At 45.4% G+C, this 24,792-nt stretch overlaps 1 protein-coding gene and 1 pseudogene across 1 annotated transcript; both read left to right on the plus strand.

Moving 5' to 3' along the window:
* Positions 1-11,186: 11,186 nt before the first annotated feature.
* Positions 11,187-12,263, plus strand: TMSB10 (thymosin beta 10). The gene is made up of 3 exons (XM_072767044.1): positions 11,187-11,309; positions 11,590-11,704; positions 11,978-12,263. Exons 2-3 carry the CDS (start codon positions 11,605-11,607, stop codon positions 12,010-12,012), a joined length of 135 nt encoding a protein of 44 aa, XP_072623145.1. The 5' UTR covers positions 11,187-11,309; positions 11,590-11,604; the 3' UTR covers positions 12,013-12,263.
* LOC112916881 (small ribosomal subunit protein eS12-like) lies at positions 12,091-24,184 on the plus strand (annotated as a pseudogene).
* Positions 24,185-24,792: the final 608 nt, after the last annotated feature.

Consider the following 24,792-nt stretch of genomic DNA (forward strand, 5'->3'; position numbering starts at 1 on the left):
GATAGTGTAAAAATACACTATCATTTGTGAAAATAAAAGAATGTGTGTAGGGGGGATCCCTGGGTGGCTGAGCGGTTTAGTGCCTGCCTTCGGCTCAGGGTGTGATGCTGGACTCTCAGGATCGAGTCCCACATTGGGCTCCCTGCATGGAGCCTGCTTCTCCCTCTGCCCGTGTCTTTGCCTCTCTCTCTCTCTCTCTCTCTCTCTCTCTCTCTCTCTCTCTCTCTCTGTCTCTCATGAATAAATAAATAAAATCTTAAAAAAAAAAAAAGAATGTGTGTGTGTATCACCAAGAGATGTTTGCATCTCTTGGGTGTGTGAATAAATAATGCCAGTATGTCTGAAATGGTACACAAAAAAACAGTAGTAGTGATCACTTCCAAGGAGGGAAATGGGAGATCTGGGACTTGGAGATGGGAGAGAGATTTTCACAATGTGTCCCAGTTGCTCTACATAACAAATCATCCCCAAAAACTCAGTGGCTTAAAACAACAATCAGGTATGAGATTCATGATTTCTATGGGCTAGGAAGTCTGATAGAGCCTACAGGGACAGCTCATGCCTGCTCCACAATGTCTGTGGTCTTTATTCTCTCATTGCTCTATTTGATTCCATCAACATTTTAGGTTTCTTTCAAATCTGTGTCCTCCTCTAGATTGTATCCTTGAGGACTGGAACCACAGCTTACTCATCTCTATGTCACTCACAGGACATAGCAGAGATAACACAGAAAAATCTTGGTGGAGTAAATAGAGAAATAAGAATACATGTCCTGGGGCACCTGGGTGGCTCAGTAGGTTAAGTGTCTGCCTTAGGTTCAAGTCATGTGGGTCAAGCCCCACATCAGCCTTCTAGCTCAGCAGGGAGTCTGCTTCTCTCTCTCCCTCTGCATCCCCCACCCCTGTTTGTGTGTGCACTTTCTCTCTCTCTCTAAAATAAGTAAATAAAATGTTAAAAAAAAAAGAGTATATGTCCTTATTTTCTCTATAAACCTTTTATTTGTCATTTCCTAATCTGAGGTACACCCCTATCTCCTCCTTGCCTAATACCATGCCATAGAGATTGAAATTTCACAACCTTAGGAACAAAGCCTCATTGAATTTTAGGTAGATTTTTCTTGTATCAGAGTGACTCTTCAAAGAGTTTTATTAACCTGGAGCATGGTGTTATGGACTGAATGTGTCCCCCCAAATTCACAGGTTGTAATCTCCAAGGTGATGGCATTAGGAGGTGATCCTCTGGGAGGAGATCAAGTCATGAAGGAGGAGCTCCCATGAATGGAAATAGCACCCATATAAAAGAGACCCCAGAGAGCTGCCTTGCCCCTACTACTACATGAGGACACAGTGAGAAGATGGCCATCTATGAACCAGGAAGCACATTCTGACCAGACATGGAACCTGCTCACCTTGATCTTGGGCTTTCCAGCCTCCAGAATAGTGAGAGATAAATTTCTATTGTTTCCGAGCTACTCAGTCTATATAGTATTCTGTTTAGCAGCCTGAAAGGACTAAAACAATAGGGGTAGAAATAAAGGACTGAACACATTAGCAAGCCCTGGTGCACAGAACAGACTTCACATATAGATAGGGGCAGGCAAAATCCAGGACCTCAGGACTTGCCATTGAGATCTGTACCGAGCAGAGAGGGGAAATGATACTCATTTGGAAAAGGAAAAAATACTTCTCTAACATTTAAAAGAAACAAAAACACAGATGATAGATTATTATCCTGTCAAAAGATTCCAGTGGTATTATCTTAATAGCTAACACCAAAATTCCACTGAGGGAGGAATTATCTTTGGGTAAATATTTCCATCAGTTGCTTGTAGTAGAAAGGGAGACCCAGAAATCTTTCAGCAAGAACGAGGACAGCAAAGAACAAGTACACTTTTCTATTGGCAAGAAAGAGGGGACTTGGTATTTCTCAAAGGGAAGAATGAAGAGGAAGGGGGAGGGAATTCAGAAAATGGAAATGAGGGGACAGTGAGATGGTTTGAGTCCGGGCTTACCTAGAAGAAGACCCCAAGGCATCAAAACAACTCTTAGGAGTAAGGATATATCATAAGAAATATAGGTTCGGGATGCCTGGGTGCCTCAGCGGTTGAGCATCTGCCTTCAACTCAGGGCATGATCCCAGGGTCCTGGGATCAAGTCCCACATCGGGCTCCTGCAGGGAGCCTGCTTCTCCCTCTGCCTATGTCTCTGCCTCTCTCTGTGTCTCTCATGAATAAACAAATAATAAATAAACCTTAAAAAAAAAAAAAAGAAATATCGGTTCATCTCTCCCCTCCACCCACAAACGTTTGGTAAAAGTTGTACTGCCCTTGAGGCCTCTGAGTGGCTCAGTTGGTTGAGCATCCCACTCTTGGTTTCGGTTCAGGTCATGATCTCAGGGTCCTGGGACTAAACCCAACACCAGGCTCTGTGCTCAGTGGCGAGTCTGCTTGTGAATTCTCTCTCTTACTCTCCCTTTGTCCCTCTTTTCCTGTTTGCAAGTATGCAAGCACTCATACTCTCTCTCTCTCTCTCTCAAATAAATCTTTAAAAAAAGAGTCGTACTGCACAAACCAGCCTTCTGTTTACAGTTGCTGTGAAGAAGGAAATGAAAGCCAAGGCCTAGCCATGTTTGGATGTGCATCACTGTGGAAACACAAAAAATTCAGAGACCAGAAGTAACCATAAGAAAATTCAGAGAAACCATGGAAAACCATCCAACAGGAGTTGGAATCATTCTTATCTAGATCTTTTTGAGACCCCAGAGGACATCTGGGTTACACATAAAATTTCAGAAACATCTGTCTTTTGAAGGCAAGAGGAGAATTTAGAAGTTAAAAGGGTGATTTCAGAATAAAGGATGCTAAACCACTGATTGAAACAATCCCACTACGGCAAGGTTTGAGCTTCTCTTCACAACCAGTTGGTAGATGATAAAATCAAGTAGGCAGGTCACAATCATATTTTTAAAGAAGTAATAAAATGAAAAGGAATAATACAACATCACTGGCCATTAGAGAAATGCAAATTAAAACCTCAATGAGGGGTACCTGGCTGGCTCAGTCAGAAGAGCATGTCACTTTTGATCAGGGAGTCCTGAGCTCGAGCCCCACATTGGGTGTAGAGATTACTTAAATAAATAAAGCTTTTTTAAAAAGGTTTTTTAAACAGTGGCAATACCAAATACTGGTGAGAATGCTAAGAAACTGAATTTCTTACCCATCATTGGTGGGAATGTAAAATGGTATAGCCACTCTGAAAATTGTTTGGCAATTTCTTACAAAACTAAAATGCAATTACCATATGACCCAGCAACCACCCCTGGACATCATCCCAGAGAAATGAAAACTTACGTCCATACGCACCAGAAAAATGTACATAAATGTCCATAGCAGTATTATATTTAATAGCTAAAAACCACAAACAATCAAAATAATCTTCCACAGGTACATTTTTTTTTCAACAGGTACATTTATGCCATGGAATACCACTCAGAAATAAAAAGGACCAAACTATTAATACACTCCACAACCTGAATGGATCTCAAGGGCCTTCTGCTGAGTGAGAAAAAGCCAATCGCAAAAGACAAAATTTTAGAGACAGAAAACAGATTGTGGTTGCCAGGAGTTATGAGGCTGGATAGAGTTGGGGTAGGTGACACTATAAAGGGGTAGCATGAAGGATTTGCTTGGTTCTACAACTCTGTATATGTGATCAAAGTTCAGAGAAATACACATACATGCACATAATAAATGAGTGAAATCTGGAATATAGATTGTACCAATGTCAGTTGCCTGGTTTTGATACTGCACTGTAGTTACATAAAGATGTTACCATTGAGTACACAGGGAACCTCAGTGTACCAGCTTTGCAACTTTCTGTGAGTCTACAATCATTGCAAAACGAAGTTTTTAAAAATGAAAATGAATAGAACAGAGAAGCTTAGAGCACATCACTCATAGTGAAAGTGAATACGTTCTAGGGAACTTTTGTTTCATTTGTACCTGCTCATGTGAGTCACAGCTTGAAATGTACTTAATGCACTTCTTGGGAAGGGAGGCAATCATCAAGGTCAGAAGGTTTGAAAACCATTGCTTTACAGCGAGCTTGAAAGACTCAAAGACCTAGAGGAGTCAGGTAGACCATGTGAAGAAGTAAAACAGGCCTGGCTCATTGAGACTGTCATGGTTATCTTTCCCATATACATAGTTCTTACTAGGCTTCTAGGCTTCATAATGATATAGGGATTCTTTACTTCCACAGACAAATAGGCTCTTTCGTAATTTTTTAACTACATGGTACTCTTGATCTACCTATTCTCCCCACTTCTGGTAGTGAACTAGTTTGTCTATTGCTGAGCAACAAACTACCCCAAATCTTAGCAACATAAAACTGCAAACATTTATTACCTCACAGTTTTTGGGAATGGCTTGGCCCAGCGGTTCTGGCTCAGGGTCTCCGAGGAGGTTACAGTCAAACTGTCACCCAGAGCTGCAGCCATCTGAAGACTCAACTTTGGCCAGAGGACTCACTTCCCAACCCACTTGTTGATAGCCTCCGCTCCATACTGGCTTTTGGCCACAGACTTGAGCTCCTCACAACATGGTCCTCTCCAGAGAACTGCTCACAGCATGGCAGCTGGCTTCCCCCAGAATGAGAGATACAAGAGAAGGAAAGATAAAGCCAGGCACCAAAATGGAAATTATACTACTCTTTTACAACTTAACTTCAGAAAGGACACATGACTCCTCTGCCATATAACATTGGTCACACAGACCCCATCCTGGTACAACAGAGGAGGGAGACTTCACAAGGGTGGGAGCAAGAGGCAGGATCTTAAAAGTTGACTTCCACAGAGAGAGGCCTGGGAACAAGAAATATTTCTCTACTATAAGGAACACACCAGTACAGTTATGATAAATGACAACTGACCCTGGTCTCCATGCTGGGAAGACATTATGGAGTGGTAGAAAATCCAGTAAAGGGAAGAGGACATGGCCCATTTCAAGGGTGCAACTGCTAATCACAATGCTGCCCTGAGAAAATATAGATCTTGATGCGGAAACCTTCCCATGTTAAACTTAGTGTGGCCAAACAAAATACATACACCAGCTGGATCCAGGCTCCAAGTGCACAAACCCGGCCACAACATCTAGACAACAGTGGTGCCATGGTTAAGAGTTCAGGGCTTGGAATCAGCCAGATCTGGATTCAAATTTCAACAATGCCAATTACTTGCAGCACGACCTTGACCAAGTCTCAGATCCTATGCTATAAAGCAGAAATGATCAAAATAGTGCCATTTCACACTGCTTCAGTGAGGATCAAGTGAGATAACACCCAGAAAAGTCCTTTGCACACGGAGGAGCATGACAGCCACTCAATAATGTTAGTCACCATGATTATTGTTATTCTAGCACCAGAGATGAAAACTGGAACAATAATATTCCCACTCACACTGGGGCTGTTAGCCACTTAGGCGACTGATGCAGCTGCCAAGGTTTAAATAAGGGGTTTCCAGGCAGCACGGGTGGCGCAGCGGTTTAGCGCTGCCTTCAGCCCAGGGTGTGATCCTGGAGACCCGGAATCGAGTCCCACATCAGGCTCCCTGCATGGAGCCTGCTTCTCCCTCTGTCTCTCTCTGTGTGTGTATCTCCCATGAATATATAAATAAAATCTTTAAAAATAAATAAGTAGATAGATGGGTAAATAAAGGGTTTCCTTCCACACATCTCCAGAGCAGAATAATCATCAGCAAGACTGTACCTCAAAGCCCCACTTTCCCTTCTTCATAATTTTATCTCAGACAAGTCCTTAAATTCCATGACCTACAAAGAGAAACAGCAGTTTGATGGCGTAGAGAACACAGAGGTCACAGTCTCACTTCTTTGCTCCCCGTATCTCCTTTGTATGAGAGTCACACACTATTCTCACGTTGGCAAAACCAGTACCCGAAAGGCGGCTGTTTCACAACTAAAATAACAGCAAAAGAAGGACCAGAAAGGTCATCTGGAGAGAAGTAAATTTTTCTGTGAGCTTACTCAGCACAAGGTTTGAACCCCCTCTCTAACTGTCCACATACTTGGCTATGCACTTCTCATTGAATGCCTCCAATGACAGAGAACTCCTCACTTCTCCCAGAATAGCTTATTTCATTTTGATTAAGAATTTTATGCATCAGGGTGCCTTAGTGGTGCAGTTGGTTAAGCACTGGACTCTTGATTTTGGTTCAAGTTGTAATCTCAGGATGATGAGATCCAGCCCCATATTAGGCTTGCACTCAGCATGGAACCTGCATGGGATTCTCTCTCCCTCTCACTCTGCCACTTCCTGCCCCCTCTCTCTCAAATACATAAATAAATCTTAAAAAAAAAAAAGAATTTTATGTATTGTCCAAAGGATACTGATTGAGCACTTCTAGTGTCAGGCATTGCATTTGGTGCTGGGGATGCAATGGTAAACCAGACAGATGAGGTCTTCCATTCCCTAGTGCAGGGCAAGAGACAATAAACAAATAAATGAATATATAGCACATTTGATAGAGATGAATTCTATGAAGAAAGATGAAAAAAGGTAAAGGTTGAGAAAATGATAGTGTTGTTACTCTGTATAGGTGGTCAAGGAAGGTTTTCTGAGGAGAGGACACTTAAGCAACTTTCTAAATGAAATAGGAAAGGTACATCTGACATGAGTATTTCAGCAAAGCAAAGAAAGACTCTGAAAGCAGACTGAATATCTTCCTTACAGCCAAGGGAAACCTGGACTGAACTCTTTCTTCTTATTCACACAGCCACAAAATTCACCTCTTGAGAGGTAATTGTGTTAATCATGTCTGTCTGTACTTATAGGGTTGGTGGTCAGACCTAGCAGGACCCCTATCAGGTCCAATCTCATATTCTGTCTATATCCTTGCTAGATCCCGCTTGCCTTAGTGTTTGCAGGGTTACATCCTTCTTTTTTTTTTTTTTAAGATTTTATTTATTTATTCATGAGAGACACACACAGAGAGAGGCAGAGACACAGGCAGAGGGAGAAGCAGGCTCCATGCAGGGAGCCCGCCGTGGGTCTTCAGGATCACGCCCTGGGCTGAAGGTGGGCTAAACTGCTGAGCCACCAGGACTGCCCTACATCCTTCTTAATATAATTTGCATGCTATCTACATCCCCATTGAAGTTCCCAATTTTTTTTAAATTTTTTATTTATTTATGATAGTCACAGAGAGAGAGAGAGAGGCAGAGACACAGGCGGAGGGAGAAGCAGGCTCCATGCACCGGGAGCCTGATGTGGGATTCGATCCCGGGTCTCCAGGATCGCGCCCTGGGCCAAAGGCAGGCGCCAAACCGCTGCGCCACCCAGGGATCCCTGAAGTTCCCAATTTTAAAAAAAAAAAAATTGTCAAATTGAACAGGCCTGAGGAATGTTGCCCCACAGTAAATCTCCAAAAGCTCTCCCCACCCCTGCCAACCAACCGCCTCCCCCACCTCCCCACCCAGCAGTTGACACTCATCAGGAGTCCATTAGCTCCCTCTTATTAGCTCGACATTTTCCAAAGCATCTTTCTCAACAAAGAAAATGGAAATGTAATTGGAGTTGAGTGGTTCAGCTCTCAATACCATCTGTTAACAGTATACAATCTGTTCCAAGCAGCAGGCTGAAATGTTGTCAGACATAAATGACACCCAAGTCATAAGTAAATGCAAGGCATGAGCATGAGCTTGTTGATTGACTTAGAATAATTTATTTACCACACTAGACTTATATATAATTCGAGAGTCTCATCATCTTTACATCTTCTACATCCAGAGAACACTGCCAGATACTTCATGGATATTTGACATTTACTATATAAGCATATGTGTGAGTATTGTGAAAGATATTTAGGGAAAGTCCCCAAATGGGACCTGAAGACCCTGACACCACTAGGTTATGATTTTTCCATCTCATGGAAAAATGAGATTTGTGCTGCTGCATAACAAATCATCCCAAAGCTAGTGACTTAAACCAACTACAAGTTGATTTTGCCCACGAACCTATAATTTGGCCAGGGACAACTTGTGTTGGTTCCACCCTGCATTAGCCCAGGCTATTTGAAGCTCATCTGTTTGCCTGTTTAATGGTTGATACTAGCTGTTGGCTCAGACCTCAGCTGAGGCTATAGCTGGAATGCCTACAAGTATCCTTTCCTTACAGGTGCTTGGTTTTCTCAGAGTGCAAAGTCATCCTAAGAGTCAGGCAGCGGCCCATGGCCTTTTATGTTCTAGTCTAATAAATGCAAAAGCATAACTTCTGTCATATTTCATTTAGTAGAAGAAAGTCATAAAGGACAGTTTATACTCAAGAAATAGTGAGAGAAGTGTCAAAGAATATGCACATGTTTTAAAAACACTACCCATGGGATTGGATGAGACCAATAGATTCGATGAGTATTCTTAAGTAACAAATGCCAAAGAGGCTACCCACTTTCTTAGAGATGCACCACAAAACTAAGAATAAAGAATGCCGGGATCCCTGGGTGGCGCAGCGGTTTGGCGCCTGCCTTTGGCCCAGGGCGCGATCCTGGAGACCCGGGATCGAGTCCCATGTCGGGCTCCCGGTGCATGGAGCCTGCTTCTCCCTCTGCCTATGTCTCTGCTTCTCTCTCTCTCACTGTGTGCCTATCATAAATAAATAAAAATTAAAAAAAAAAAAAAAAAAAGAATGCCTGCAAGTCCCCTTAAGCTCCTTTGTTTAGGAATCCTGCATGGTTAATGACTTTGAAACCTATCTTACAGCTGTATCTAGAAGAAATAGATTCCTTTGTTTCCAAAATAAGAGTTGGAATTCACCACGGGTCCAAATCAGGACAAATGCTCTCAAGCCAAAGGTGGGGCCCTATAAGGTAATATCTAAATAATGCTTGGCATTGCATCTGAAAAGGAATCAAGTGCCAGTGAGACCCTCCAAAGAGTTGATGTCTCAGGACGTCTGGATACTTTCACACTCAAGTTTGGCAGATTCTTCAATAGTGTATGGCAGAGAATGTTCCAAGTCCATCCAAACCTGCTTTCTTTTTCTTTTTCTTTTTCTTTTTTCTTTCTTTTTTTTTTTTTCTGCTTTCTTTTTCTCCTGGGTACACAGCTTGACAATATTCCCAGCCTCCCTCACAGTTAGGTAAGACCATGTGACTAAGTCCTAGCCAAAGAGATGAGGGCAGGAACAATGGAGACTACCTCTAAGGCTGGTCCATAAAAACTCTGGTACAGTCCTGTATTTTTTTTTCCTCTTTTACTACCCACTGGCTGGATGAATAAGCTTCTAGGACCTAGAGGAGGGCAGAGTGACATGAGAGATGCCTGAGCGTCTGAGCCACTACTTGGAGGTAAGCTACCTGACCAAAACATCAGCCTATAGTGTTGCTGCATGAACGGGAAATAAGTTCTTATTGCTCTAACCCGCCACCTTGGGGGCTGTTTGCTACAGCTGTTTGCCTACCCTGACTGTGAAGTTGGATTTTTATTCCAGAAATATTCATTTCCCTCCCTCCCCCACCACGGGTGGAATATACTTTGCCATTCCCTTAGCAATGGGTTTGGCCAATGGGATGTTCATAGACATGATGTGACATAATATGCTTTTACACACATTTCATCACTTCTACACTCTTTTGTGCTACACCCTCTTAGTCTTCTGCCATCACCTTGAGAAGAAAAGCACCAGCTAGATCCTGGTCCAGAGGATGAGACACCTGATGAGCAGACCTAGATCCAACCTGCAGCTTGGAACCAAGCCCAGTCTAGCCCAATCCAATAGCAGCTGACTGACCAGCAGATGGATGAGCAAAAATAACTGATTATTACTTTAAGCCACTGAGTTTTGGAGTAGTTTGTTACACAGCATATTGTGGAGATAGTTGACTGATACACTAAAGAAGTGTGAGTGCGGCAGTCTTGTAGGGCTGCCACACTAGGCTTCCACTTGAGGCCTTTTCTATTATCTCACTTAAGGTTTATGCTAAAGCTGTTTTACAAAGGAAGAAACCGAGGTGTAGGAAGACTTGCCCAAAGCCACACAAGGAGTTTGGTATATCACATTTATAAGCCTAAATGCACTTCCTTCTGTTCCAAACACACCAAGGGAATGTGAGAGAAGCAGGTAAAATCAGGAAGGCGTGAACAGAATTCAGGATGTTTCCACCAAATCCCACTTTAACAGAGCTTGCTAATTACACCCCTTGACACTTGAAAAGTTCAGACAAAGAAAACAACGACCAGCTTCCCCCTCCCCCGTTGTTAATTTACGGAACTTACTATCTAAACATCCTTAGATAATGCAACTGAAAATACAACTTTTCTAAGAAAGATTTGAACAATCCCATCACACCACTCCTACAACGGGTTAATAAGGAAAATAACATTTGCAGGGAATCTTCAAGGTTAATTTCAAGGAGGAAAACCACACCCTCCGACCCAGTGTTTCTAGAGCCCTGAGAGAGAAGGAATCGAGAGAGCCCTCTCGGACTGCCAGCTCCCACCACCGCCCTTCAGACAAAGCTTGTCACCAGCGCGTAAGGACCACCCGCCACCGCTCCTGCAAGGGCCGCCCAGCCCGGGGCACGCAAACGACGGCGGGAGGGCAACCAGCCCCCAGTCTGAGCGAAGGGCAGTGGAAACCTGTTTCCTCCCGTCCTTTCATTTTTAGGGACCCTCGGCTCAGATTCTTTTAGGGCTCAGCTTCCACAAGGAGAGAAAAAGCGGAGTTGGGGGGGGGGTCTCCCTGGGTGGGCGGAGGCAAAGGCAGGAGACGGGAAAAGTGGGCAGGGATGGGGGGTCTCCAGCGGGCAGGGAGTACTGCAGAGTCCGCGTGCAAGGCCGCACATCCCTGCACACCTACAACTACGTACCACACACACGCACACACACACACACACACACACACACCCCTCCCCCGCCCGCCCCCACGCCCGATCGGGGCTGGGGCGGGGGGGGGGGGGCAGCAGATTCCCGGGGAGGGGAGCGCAGCCCCCGCAGCCAGGCCAGGGCCCAGCGCCCGCCCCGGTAGCGCGACCCCGGGGCGCGGGGGGCCGGGGCCCGCACAGGAAGGACAGCGCCCAGCCCGCGAGGCGGCGGCCGAGGGCGCGGCGGGGAGGGAGCGGCCCGCGCCGCCCCCCGCCCCCCGCCCCCGCCCTCCGCCTTCCAGGACCGCCCCGCTGCGGCGCGCGCGGGGCGGGGCGGGGCGCGGCGTATATAAGGCGAGGGGCGGGCGCCGCTCTTTTGTCTCTTGCTGCAGCACCGCGAGTGGGAGCAGCCGGCGCCGGGCTCGCAGCGGAACTCCTCGGTGAGCGTGGCCGAGGGCGGGGGCCACGGGGGACGCGGGGTGCACCGGGGTGCACCTGGCCGCACCTGCCCGCGCGGCGGCCCAGCGGGCGCGCTTCCCCGACGGGACGCCCGGCCGGTGGGCCACGCCCTGGGGCGAGCTCGGGGGGTGCGGGACGCGCCCAGGTCTCCGGCCGCGGCCGCCGGCGACGCCCCGGCCCAGTGCCACGTCGGGAGGCGGCGGCGAGGCGGAGGGGACGCTGGCGCCGGCCGCGGGCCAACCGCCTCGCTTTGCCCACCAGGGTCGCTTTAAGAACATGGCAGACAAGCCAGACATGGGGGAAATCGCCAGCTTCGATAAGGCCAAGCTGAAGAAAACGGAGACGCAGGAGAAGAACACCCTGCCGACCAAAGAGAGTGAGCGCGCCCGCCCCCGGGCCCGCGGCCCCCGCCCGGCGCCCCCGCCCCCCCCGCCGCACCCCGCCCCCCCCCGCCGCACCCCGCCCCCCCCCGCCGCACCCCGCCCTTCTCGAGGCCCCGGCCCCACCCCACCCCACCCCCACCCCGGCCCCGGGCCCCTTTCTGTCCCCCGAAGCGCGCGTCTCCCCAGCCCCCGGGGTGCCTCGGGGCGGGGGGGCGCCAGCTGGCCTCACCCCCCCCCCCCCCGTGCCTGCTTTCCTGCCTCCACAGCCATTGAGCAGGAGAAGCGGAGTGAGATTTCCTAAGAACCCACAGGATTCCCCACCCCCGCCATCTCCGAGACACCCCCGTCGTGATGTGGAGGAGGAAGCGCCACCTGCAAGATGGACACGAGCGACAGGCTGCACTGTGAACCCGGGCACTCCGTGCCGCCGCCACCGGCCCTGCGGGTCTCTGACGGGACCCCCCAATCGGACTGCCAAATTCTCCGGTTTGCCCTGGGATATTATAGCAAATTATTTGTATGATTAATGAAAATAAAACACACCTCGTGGCATGGCTGGCGTGGTCTGAGTCTTGGCTGGGAACGCGTGGGCAGCGTCGCCGCAGCAGAGCCCGACGCGCTGGAGTCGAGTCGCTGCCGCAGAGCGGGAGGGGGGCTCAGAACAAACGGCCGGTTTGCAGGGACCGTTTTTAATTTTGGCCTTCCCTGCTTCTCCATGAGATTTGTGGGTTGTTATTAGCTGCTCAGCTCCTCTTCTAATCACACCGTGTAAAATTTAACCTCACTGTCGTTCCTGGAAGCTCTTTGGGAAAATGCATTTTCAGGGGAGTAGGATTTGGGGGTTTTTTCTGTTTTTTTTTTTTCAAGGATTTGCTTTTGATAAGCTTTTACCTTCCCACTGTTTCTCTGGCTTCATAGTTATGATTCACACCCGGAAAGAGAACAGTGATTTAAAGTCTGAGAAGAAAGGGGTAAGCTGCTCTATCTGGAATGTTGGAAATTGGGCGAGGTCACAAAAGTCTCCTGGAGGCTTTCTTGGAACTTAAAGAAGGCGGTGGAATTTAGAAAACAAAGGCGGGATCCGGGAGGGAAAACCACAGCAGGAACATCGGAGCTGGAGGGGACAGCCTCGCTTTTTGTCTTTCAACCCTAGTGCAGAACCTTCCACAAAAGCTAACCGTTAGAGGGAGTGCTAGGCTGGGCTGCCTCCTGTGCTGGGAGCAGCCGGAAGGGTGGGTGTGTGGAGGGAGGGCTGGAACCTAGCAGCAGAGCCCTGCAGGGTTACACCCTAGAGAAGAGGGGGACCAGCCCAGAAGAGAGGAGTGGATGGGAGGTGGGGAGCCTGCAGGGCGTTCTGGAACGGAAGAGACTGGCTTATGGTCCCAGGGGTGAAATTTTCTCCTTAAAAAGGGAGGTGAGGACACCTTCCTTAGTGATTTGTCCCACATTTTTGTCTCCCCATAATGGGCTGGATGCTGGGTGAGGAGTAATTTGAATGAGGTGTGATCCCTGTCCACAAACCTAAACCCCTGGTGGATAAGACAGGCAGCCACAGTAGACCAGAGCAGGGACAGCTAGGCTGAGGGAACCACTGCCCATTTTGCACAAAGGAGTGATTCCGCAGTGAGACCTGTGCTGTGGAGGGTGAGTGCACCTAAGGGGGTGGGGATGTGATAAGGAAGGAAGAGCGAAATATTGGGGGGGGGGGGCACGTGAACTTTCACTGAGGATCTGCTTTGAGCCAGGGATTGTGTTAGGATTTTTAGTTCTCAGAAACTCTATTAAGACGCTATGATAACTATCCCATTTTGTAGATGGGGAAACTAAGGTCAAAGAGGCTAGGGAATTTGCTGAAGTCTACACAGCCAGTGAGTAGTGAGCCAGAATTTAGGACCAAGGATGTGCTTTGGGGGATTCCATAAGCCAAGGTTTGGAACATCTGTTGTGTCAAACGTTTCATGAGATTTCATGAGCATTTACTACTTGAGCATAATCGACCCTGGTAGGGTCTATTGTTAGGAGGTTAATGAAAAGGGAACAGAAGAAATCACTACTCCCTTCAGACAATAACAGTAGGTCTGCTGGTGAAAAGGGCCCAGGTAAAGCAGGCTGGGTGTGGGGAGACAAGTGTGCCGGGGCTGGAGAGGGAGTGGAAGTGACCAATTTTCAATAGGTCAATCAAGGGAGACCTCTGGATAAGACAAGAGGTTCCAGGAGGGGGAACACAAATGCAGGGGCCTTGAGAGAAGAGTGTGTTGGATGACCCGGGGAAGAAGCAGCTGGAGTGGAGTGAGCAAACGGCAGGGAGGTGAGGTGTGAGAAGGCAGGAGACAGAGGAGGCAGATTTTGAAGTACTTGGCAACTGTTACAAGGTTGGTTGCTGATAGGTGCCTCCTGACCCCTCACCCCAAGCACCCTCCACCTCTGAGCTCCATAGGTGCTCCTCATGGGCACTTCAAATCCTATCTGGGCAGTCAACCTAAGGCCTCTTCAGCCCCAGCCTCCTCCCCAGGGCCCTGTCTGGGCCACCAATCGCATGCTCTCTCCCTTTGGATTCCACAGACTCCCTGACCCCAGTGGGTCCACCCTGGAGAGCAGAACCCCATTTCCCAGGGCCCCCTGACTTAGAAGATTCCCGTGACTTTCTCATCCCCTCAATTCAGTCTGACACTATCTACCTGGAGTTAATGCAAACCCCATAGATCAAGGGCTCAGTTCCACAAGACAGCCCCCTCCTCCCACTTCAGACCCCAATCCCAATCTACAAAAGATGAACATAAGCAACCCAATGACCCAGCAACACCCTTCCTACTTACATATCCCAGAGAAATGAGTGTATGATCCACCAAAGGATATGTTCCTGGCAGCCTTATTCATATTAACCAAAGAGCAAAAACACCCCTTATGTCTTTCAACAGAATGGATAGACAAATTTGATATATTTGCACAATTTCTCAATCATTAGGTTACTCAACAATAAAAAAGAACCAAGTATTAATATCTAATTGTATGATTTTATTTCAATGAAATTCTAGAAAAGGCAAAAGTGATTTCTAATAATAAAAGCAGAACCTCCCAGGGTGATTAAAATGTTGTATACCTCGATCAGAGTGGTAGTTACAAGGGTGTGTACATGTGTAAAAAACCATCAAGAAGAGCAGCCCGGGTGGCTCAGCGGTTTAGTGCCACCTTCAGCCCAGGGTCTGATTCTGGAGACCCAGGATTGAGTCCTGTGTCAGGCTCCCTGCATGGAGTCTGCTTCTCCCTCTGCCTGTGTGTCTACCTCTCTCTCTCATTAATAAATAAATAAAATCTTAAAAAAAAAATCAATATAAATACAATGAGCAGTCACATGCAGTTTGCTGTCTGTGTGTTTTACTTGAATGAAAAGATTTTTTTGCACACCTGGGTGGCTCAGTGGTTGAGCATCTGCCTTCAGCTCAGGTCATGATCCTGGCCCGGGGATCAAGTCTTGCATCGGGCTCCCTGAGGGGAACCTGCTTCTCCCTCTGCCTGTGTCTCTGCCTCTCTCTCTGTATCTCTCATGAATAAATAAATAAAATATTTTTTTAAAAAGATTTTTTAATCCTATGAAGAGCTAAAGATTCCCAGATTCTAAGGCATTATACAATTAATTCAGAGGAAAGAGCTGAAAATTGTGTAAACAAGCCCTCCTGAATATTTTCCCCTTTGAGTGACCCTCTATTTTCTTTTTTTTAAAGATTTTATTTATTTATTCATGAGAGACACAGAGAGAGGCAGAGACACAGGAAGAGGGAGAAGCAGGTTCCTTGTGGGGAGCCCGATGCGGGACTCTACCCCAGGATCCCAGGATCACGCCCTGAGCTGAAGGCAGACCCTCAACCACTGAGCCACAAGTTGCCCCTCCTCTGTCTCCTTTCTAATTAGTCAAATATTAACCAACCTACCAGACCCTACCAATCACCACTTTCTCTGATTAGCCCTCTTAGATTTCCCAGCAAAGACATTCTCTTTCTCCTCTCAGCTCCTATCTTTACCTCTCTGCTGATACCTGCACACATGCATCACCCTCCCGTCTGGACTGAATAGAGAAGGATTCTTATTAATTGAGGCCAGCACATAATACACAGTAGCCAGCACATAATGCATACTTCTATAAATACTTATTGAATTACAGCTGAAATATCACCTGGCCTCATCTTGGCTATGCTAAAGCCATGCTGCTACCAGGCCCAACCACTGTCTGAATGTTGGTTCTATTATGCATTGACAGAGCCCAAGCATGGTGGGTATGTGAAAGTTACCATGGTACAAGAAAGCCAAATATCTTCATTTCCCTCCTAGAACCTGGTTCAGGACACAATGCGATTACAAGGAGGAGAAATACGGTTAATTCACAATTGAGGCTATTGACGGAAAGCTGTATATTACCCAGAGAGCAACTGTGAGTCTCAATCAGTTAAAAGATTTTAGATATTGGACTGCTGATTTCTCTGAAATACAGAGGCTGTGTTCTCGTTCATTTTGATTCAGCATGCCTTTTTTGAGCATCCAGTGAGTGTCTATCACTGCACTAGGCCTGTAGAAGCTGCAAGATGTGAGCCAACCAACTATACAAAAGGCAAAGTGAAATAAATGCTGAAGAGAAGGTGTACAAAGGAGTGGTGTCTGCACGGGAGGCTGCCTCATGTGAAAAGCAGCATTTGAAGACCTTGAGGAGGGAGAAGGGAAGCAGGGCTTTCTGAACAGGTGAAGCAAGGCACAGCAATCCCACATTCCTGAAAGGAGAGGGAGTGGTTCAGTGGAAACAGAAGCCTTACAATCGGCCTAGAAAGATACTTTTTTTTACTCTGTAGACAGTTGAGAGCCATTGCAGATTTTGGAGGCTGAGACAAACTGATCTGAGATGTATTTGATAGCATGTGAAGGATGTTGTGACTGACATGGAAGGTTATCTATCCAACGTCCATCACCAACACACCAGGACACACTCCTCATCCCCTCCTATCCTGCCTTCTTTGTGGTACATGCAAGTGCAATTTTATTTAGATGTGAAGCAGGTGATGAGCTTCAAGGGGCCAGCCCTAGGAGCAAAGTTTGATTAGTATAAACATTCGGCACCCAGGGGTTCAGCATTATAGAAATTTCTGAGGGCGTTTTGTTTCAGTTTGGCTATCATAATGATTAGGGAATACTGTTGATCATAAACTGGGATCAGGAATACTAGACATCCAGCATATGGCATATGACAACTCCATAAATCAAAGATTTGTGCTGGGATCCCTGGGTGGCGCAGCGGTTTGGCACCTGCCTTTGGCCCAGGGCGCGATCCTGGAGACCCGGGATCGAATCCCACATCGGGCTCCCGGTGCCTGGAGCCTGCTTCTCCCTCTGCCTGTGTCTCTGCCTCTCTCTCTATCTCTCTGTGACTATCATAAATAAATAAAAATTTAAAAAAAAAACACAAAGATTTGTGCTGTGCCTTACATGACTTTCTTTAAAGACTCTTTATTGTAGTATAACATGCATATAGAAAAATGCACGGATCATAAGTATACACTAAAAAAAATTAAATTAAATTAAAAAACGAGTGTACAGCTTGATGAATCTTCCCAAACTGAACACAACCTAGTGCCTAGGAGAGTCATATACCTATTTTAATTTCGAATAGGATGTATACATTTTGCCTACTTTTGAACTTTAGCTAAATGGACTTATAAATGAATCACTACACATTTGTATAGATGAAATATCTCTATAATTACGTGACTCTAGCAAAAACAAATTCTGCACAAATTTTGTATACACTGCATTTTCCAAGAAAGCAACTAGCACATAAATGTAAATTGAGGGCACCTGGGAGGCTCAGTGGTTGAGCGTCTGCCTTTGGCTCAGGGCATGATCCTGGGGTCCTGGGATCAGGTCCCCACAGGGAGCCTGCTTCTTCCTCTGCCTGTATCTCTGCCTCTCTTTGCATGTGTTTCACATGAGTAAACAAATAAAATCTATAAAAATAAAAATAAAAAATAAAAAATAAAATAAAACAATAAATCTAAATTGGGAGATGCCTTTTTTGTTTTTTACCTCGGAGCTTTTGTGTCACTGATAGCGATATCTTTCTTGGCTTTTGAATTGTTGATGCAACACAATTGTATCAGTGTTCATTTGAAGTCGCTGGATTAATGGTAATGCTGTGTATAGGTGCAAACATACCTAAAGTACAGATTGCTTCTTTAGCTGCAGAACATTGCTATGCTGTATTAGTCAGATTTTGATAGGTCGTACCGCAGTAACAAACTCCAAAAATTTCAATAGCTTACAACAACTAATTGTATTTTTATTCACATACACATCAGTTGAAACTCTGCGCCAGTTGCATGTGCCTTTATTCTGAGAACCAAGCCAAAGGCACAGCCCCCATCTGGAACATGCTCTTGTTATGGGAGAAGGAAAGAAGAATGGCAGAGCCATACAATGGCTTTTCAAACTCTTCTCAGATGTGGCACTTCCATTCACATTCCATTGACCAGAGCAAACCAGAAAGCAAGCCTGACATCGATGAGACACTTTAAGGTTGGTGTATATAATTCTGCTACAGGGAAGGCCAGGAATAATTGGGAATCATGATAATACAATTAATCATATATGCTGAAATGCAGACATATAATTTTTTTATAAATTCTATTTCTTTACTTCACCTTTATATTCCCCTTTTTTTTTTTTTTTTAAAGATTTTATTTATTTAGGGCAGCCCAGGTGGCTCAGCGGTTTAGCGCTGCCTTCGGCCCAGGGCGTGACCCTGGAGACCCAGGATCAAGTCCCACGTCGGGCTCCCTGCATGGAGCCTGCTTCTCCCTCTGCCTGTGTCTCTGCCTCTCTGTGTGTGTGTGTCTCTCATGAATGAATAAATAAAATCTTTAAAAAAAAAGATTTTATTTATTTATTTATTTATTCATGAGAGACACAGGAAAGAGAGACAGAGGCATAGTCAGAGGAAGAAGCAGGCTCCCTGCAAGAAGCCCAATATAGGGCTCTATCCCGGATCCTGGGATCACACCCTGAGCCAAAGGCAGATGCTCAACCGCTGAACCACCCAGGCATCTCTCACCTTTATATTCCTATGAGGGCTGGTATCGATTTGTTTTTAAAGTATGTGTGAAAAAAATAAAAATAAAAAATAAAGTATGTGTGAGAGTAGATTAATTATCTTTGATTTCCGTTTCGAGAAAGAGAAGTGTTATAAGATATTTGATGCTAAAGGAGATGTTGGTTCTAAACAGTTGGAAATTAACAGTCTGAACCAACCATGGCAATTTTATTATTACCTTTGCAGTGATTGGCTTAGCAATAGATATGGATTGATAAAAAAAAAAAAAAAAGAATAGATATGGGTTGCTATTCTGGTCAAGAAGACCCAAGAGGAAGCCTGCTGTGGGACTTCTGGAAAGACTGAATTGCTCCTTAAGGAGGACTTAAGAGGGGCACCTGGGTGCCTCAGTCAGTTAAGCATCTGCCTTCACCTCAGGTCATGATCCTAGGGGTCCTGGATGAAGCCCCATGTTAGGCTCCCTGCTCAGTGGGAAGCCTGCTTCTCCCTCTTCTCTCTCTGCCTGCCACTCTGCCTAGTTGTGCTCTCTCTGTCAAATAAATAAATAAAATCTTTAAAAAAAATAGGACACAAGTAAAAGCATTACAGGCCATTGCAGGAGGATGTTCTTCTTGAACCATGACAGTTATTTTGAAACCATGAAGGGAAATGCAACACATTGAGAGTGGCAAAGTGGAAAAATTACAATAATCTGTGTACTTGATGAGCTCTTGAGATGCTGAGGTTTCTCGAAAGTGCCTTATCTTTGAATATTTTGTTATGTGAAACAATACATTTTTCTTATACTTAACGAATCTGTAGTCGGGTTTTCTTACTTGCAGTCAAAAGTATTCTACAATGATCATCTGGAATGGGAAGTCGGTGCAAGAGATGCTGGTTTTTGGGATATTATGGTAACCATCCAGGCAAGAAGTAAAGAGGGCTGAATTTAGGGAAAGGCCAGTTTATCCACGGTGCAATGTTGGTCAGTTAAACAACAAGCTCTCACAGTCAGGGTGCAGGTAGGTAAGAGCTGATCTGTAGCATTTGCTGATTTCTATGATTTAAATATTGGCAATCTTAAACTGTCAAGAGTTTAACAATCAGTTTGCTCCCTTCTGAAAATTTAACAATTGAATCTTTGTGAGTTGGTGGCAGTCAGCTCCAGCACACCAAGGGCTGTGGGGATAGAAAATCAGTACAGTTACAAAAGACTTTCCAGAGGGAGAAATATTAAGACTTTAGATGATGTGGGCAATTACAGAAGTTGTAATCTTACAAGCAGAAACTTTTATATGTGTCTGTGACTTCATTTCTGTGTCTCAAGTTCCAGGGGGGATGACCAAAGCGTCCAATAACCAGGGCACTTCCCAGAAAGTACATTGGGAGACACGGTGCTGCTTTGGAGATTATATAGTCCCCAAGTAAGTATCATAAATTAACTTTATGGCCAACATCTTGTACAGAGACAATAAAATGAGCCATGTCATTGGCCATGATAAAGTGGGTGTCCCTGGCACTGAGCCCAGGGAAGGGCAGGGTGAACTTGGAAGACATCACAGTGTCAGAGAACTGGCACCAGGCTAAACCCTGGAAGCTGCCACTGGTGGGAGCCTGGGTGGAAGCCCGTGGTGGGAAAAAGCAGCAGGGTTGGCCAGAATCAACATGCTAATTAGGGCCAAAGTGGAGAAGCTATCAATATTCATCGACCCATTGCTTTCTCCATTTATTCAATCACAATTTATTAAGCATCTGCTAAGTATTGGGTCCCAACATAGGTAGTTGCTCAGGATAAACAAAATGGATTATCCTGGACATTCTATCACAGGTAAGATAAACAGGTAACCTGGATTAATGACAAAATATAGGATCACGGGATACTGTATTCTGGTTTAAAACTAAATGGGCACCAAGCTTAATTTTTATCTCTCCAGTGAAATTCAGAAGACTGAGCTCATAAGATGGGGTTGACTTGGCCCTGGTGTTATTCCAGCATTTACTCTGAATTTCTGTGGCATTCATGTCTATCACTGTAATGCTAAATCGATGTACTTCATAGAAGTCAACAAGATCAGAAAGACTTGGCTATTAATTAGAAGATTAAAAAAACAACAACAACTATCAGCCCCATGAATGCTATCTAAAGGTGTTAAGCACTCACACCACAGCTAAGAATTGTTCTACATTGTAGAAAAATCCTATTCTCTAGGAAGGCAATTCTGCTCCAAAAAGCTGACGCTCTTACAACAGTAACAGCACAACAGTGCAACCCAAAGACCTTCATCTGAGGCATCTGTAGCTGAAAAGAACCTGTTTTTGAATCACTGTTTTTGTCCAAATGTTATCTCATGTCAAGCTGTCCCTTATTTTGTTTCCTGCTACTCAGATGCCAGGTTATTTGATCTGGCTTGTTCTTAGAAAAAAAAAAAAAAATCAGTAGAATGCATAATCATATCATGTGGATTGTTTTTTTGGTTAAAAAAAAAAAAAAAAAAAAACTTGGGGCAGCCTGGATGGCTCAGCGGTTTAGCGCCATCTTTGGCCCAGGGGGTAATCCTGGAAACCCAGGATCGAGTCCCACATCGGGCTCCCTGCATGGAGCCTGCTTCTCTCTCTGCCTGTTTCTGCCCCCCCACCCCCGTGTCTCTCATGAATAAATAAAATCTTTAAAAAAAAAAACAACCTTATCCAACCAGTCATAAGCAAAAAAGGATTTATTTATTCATGTAAACAAGAGATCCAGGAAGTAGGTAGGTTTTGCTTCAGATGTGGCTGATGGAGATAGCCAAATGATGTCACAGGGACCTGGTCTCTCTCTCTCTCTCTCTCTCTCTCTCTCCATCTTTCAATTCTGCACCTTCCTTCTCGGGCTGGCCTCTTTACTCATGGTAACAATACAGCTGTGCAGCTCAAAGACTACATTCCCCCAAAGTGTGAGAACAGCAAAAATGAGAGAATGTCTCTCCATCCAGTTCAAACAAAAAGCCTGGACCTAACCTTCACCTGCCAGAATTAGGTCAGGTGTACCTCCCTGACCCGATCACATTGGCCAGGTCAGCCTCACTAGAATCACAGGAACATTGAGTAGAGATGGCGTAGATTTTTTTAAATTGAAGTATAATTGACATATGACATATTAGTTTCAAGTGTACAACATAATGATTTGATATTTGCATACACTGTGAAATGATCACCACAATCAGCCTAGTTACCATCTGTCACCATACAAAGTTACAAAATCCAAGGAGTAGATTTGTAAATGAAAATTAAGTACTATTATTAAGAACAGGGTAAATGAATATTAAGCACCCAAACTCATCATTGTTCACCACAGTCACATACTAAACTGGTGTATAAAGACTCCATATTGGGCTCTTGGGTGGCTCAGTTGGATAAGCAACTGCCTTTGGCTCAGGTCATGATCTCAGTGTCCTGGGATCGAGCCTCACATCAGGCTCCCTGCTCAGCAGGGAGTCTGCTTCTCCCTCTAGCTCCCCCACACACACTCCCTCTTCCTCCCCCTTGTGCTCACCCTCAAGCTCTCTCTCTCTCTCTGAAATAAAATATTTAAAATAAATAAAGGCTCTATATTAACCTCTTAGCCCCTGGGGACTACATGAGTCTTAACTTGGTGTAGATAGACTTGAACAGGTGGAGAATACCTAACTTCTGTCATCATGGCCCTTATTCCCAACGTTCTTACCAAAAAACTAGGGCTGGAGCAAGGGCTCTGAGATTAAAGACAGATGCGCGTGCATACACACACACACACACACACACACACACACACCACCTACATATATATGTGTGTGTACATACAGAGAGAGAAAAAGAGATTTTTAAGGAATTAGCTCACACAATTGTGGGAGCTAGCAAGACCAAAATCTATACAGCAGGTTAGCAGGCTGGAAACAAGCAATTCATGCACGTTACAATCTTAAGACAGAATTCCTTCCTACACAGGAAACCTCGATTTTTGCTCTGAAGGCCTTCAACTGATTGGATGAGGCCCACCCATATTATGGAGGGTAATCCCTTTTACTTCAGTTCAGCTGATGGTAATTTTTTTTTTTAAGATTTATTGATTTATTTACTCATGACAGAGAGAGAGAGGCAGAGACACAGGCAGAGGGAGAAGCAGGCTCCATGCAGGGAGCCCTATGTGGGATTCGATCCAGGCACCACAGGATCATGCACTGAGACAAAGGCAGATACTCAACGGCTGAGCTACACAGGCGTCCCCTGATTGTAAATGTTAATCACATACCAAACACTTCCACAACAAAAGACTGTGTTTGACCAAATAACTGGGCACCACAGTTGAGCCAAGGTGATATATAAAATTAACCAGTGCAGTGCTTGAGGTTGATTTGTCGTTTTATCCTGGCAGGCACCAGATTCCAGCAGGCATTGTCTCCAGCAAGGAACACAGAATGCAGAAGTCCGGTTCCCACCCTGACCTAGGGCCAGAAAATGACCCTAAAGAAACTATATGGCGGGATGCCTGGGTGGTTCAGCAGTTGAGCATCTACCTTCGGCCCAGGAGGGCATGATCCTGGAGTCCAGGGATCGAGTCCCACGTCGGGCTCCCTGCATGGAGCCTGCTTCTCCCTCTGCCTGTGTCTCTGCCTCTCTCTATGCCTGTCATGAATAAATAAATAAAATTTTAAAAAGAAACTATACAAGAGATAGTGGAACAGAAAGCTGGGAGGAGCCTCAGCTCTGAGCATCAACCTCAGAGCCGCTGTATCAGGCTTGGGTGGCCTAGGTGGTGAGGTTGACTCTTTATGAGGGAGAGGAAGAAACTTCTATGATATTCAAGTCACTGAATTTTTGGGAGCTTCTGTTACATACAACGGGGCTCAATTCTGTACAATACAGCTCCTTCTCTGCCGCCGCCGAGTCGCACGGAGGCCGAAGCTCCTGTGCAGTCAAGCTCCGGCTACACTCGTAATCCACCGCCATGGCCTGGCCCAGGAAGGCGTTGCTGCTGGAGGTGTAATGGGCGTTCTGCTGCTTCACAAGAGGTGCTGAAGCCCGCCCTCGTCCACGATGGCCTAGCCTAGCACGTGGAATTCGCGAAGCTGCCAAAGCCTTAGACAAGCGCCAAGCCCATCTTTGTGTGCTTGCATCCAACTGTGATGAGCCTCTATGTATGTCAAGTTGGTGGAGGCCCTTTGTGCTGAACACCAAATCAGCCTAATTAAGGTTGATGACAATAAGAAACTAGGGGAATGTGTAGGCCTCTGTAAAATTGACAGAGAGGAAAAACCCCATAAAGTGGTTGGTTGCAGATGTGTGGTGGTTAAGGACTATGGCAAAGAATTTCAGGCGAAGGATGTTATCGAGGAATACTTCAAATGCAAGAAATGAACAAATAAAAAACTTGGTTTTTGGTCTTCAAAAAAAATTCTATATAATACAAAAAAAAAACAAAGATAATAACTCATTTAAGAAATCGAAAGACTAAACAAGAAATCATTATTTTAAAAGAGCATAATTCAAGATGACAGAAATAAGATTAGAGAATTGTGGGGATTTTTAGTATAAATATAAATGTTTTAAAAATCCTTGTGAAGGAAGCACCTGGGTGGCTCAGTTGGTTAAGTGCCAAACTCTTGGTTTCAGTTCAGGTTATGATCTCAGGATCATGAGATGGAGCCCTGCCCTGCATGCACTCCGCTTGAGATTCCCACCTCTTCTTTCCCTCCTCCTCTGCTCCTCCCCCTGCTCACATTCTCTTGTTCTCTCTCTCAAATAACATCTTTTTTATTTTTTAAATATTTTATTTATTTATTCATGAGAGACACAGACACAGAGACACAGGCAGAGGGAGAAGCAGGCTCCACTCAGGGAGCCTGACGTGGGACTCGATCCCGGATCTCCAGGATCAGGCCCTGGACCAAAGGCAGCGCTAAACTGCTGAGCCACCCAGGCTGCCCCAATAACATCTTTAAAAAAAAAAAAAAATCCTTGTGAAGGACTCTCAGACAGTGTCAAAACCATTTTCCA

This window comes from Vulpes vulpes, chromosome 8 (genome assembly GCF_048418805.1).
Source record: "Vulpes vulpes isolate BD-2025 chromosome 8, VulVul3, whole genome shotgun sequence".
Classification (NCBI taxonomy): domain Eukaryota; kingdom Metazoa; phylum Chordata; class Mammalia; order Carnivora; family Canidae; genus Vulpes; species Vulpes vulpes.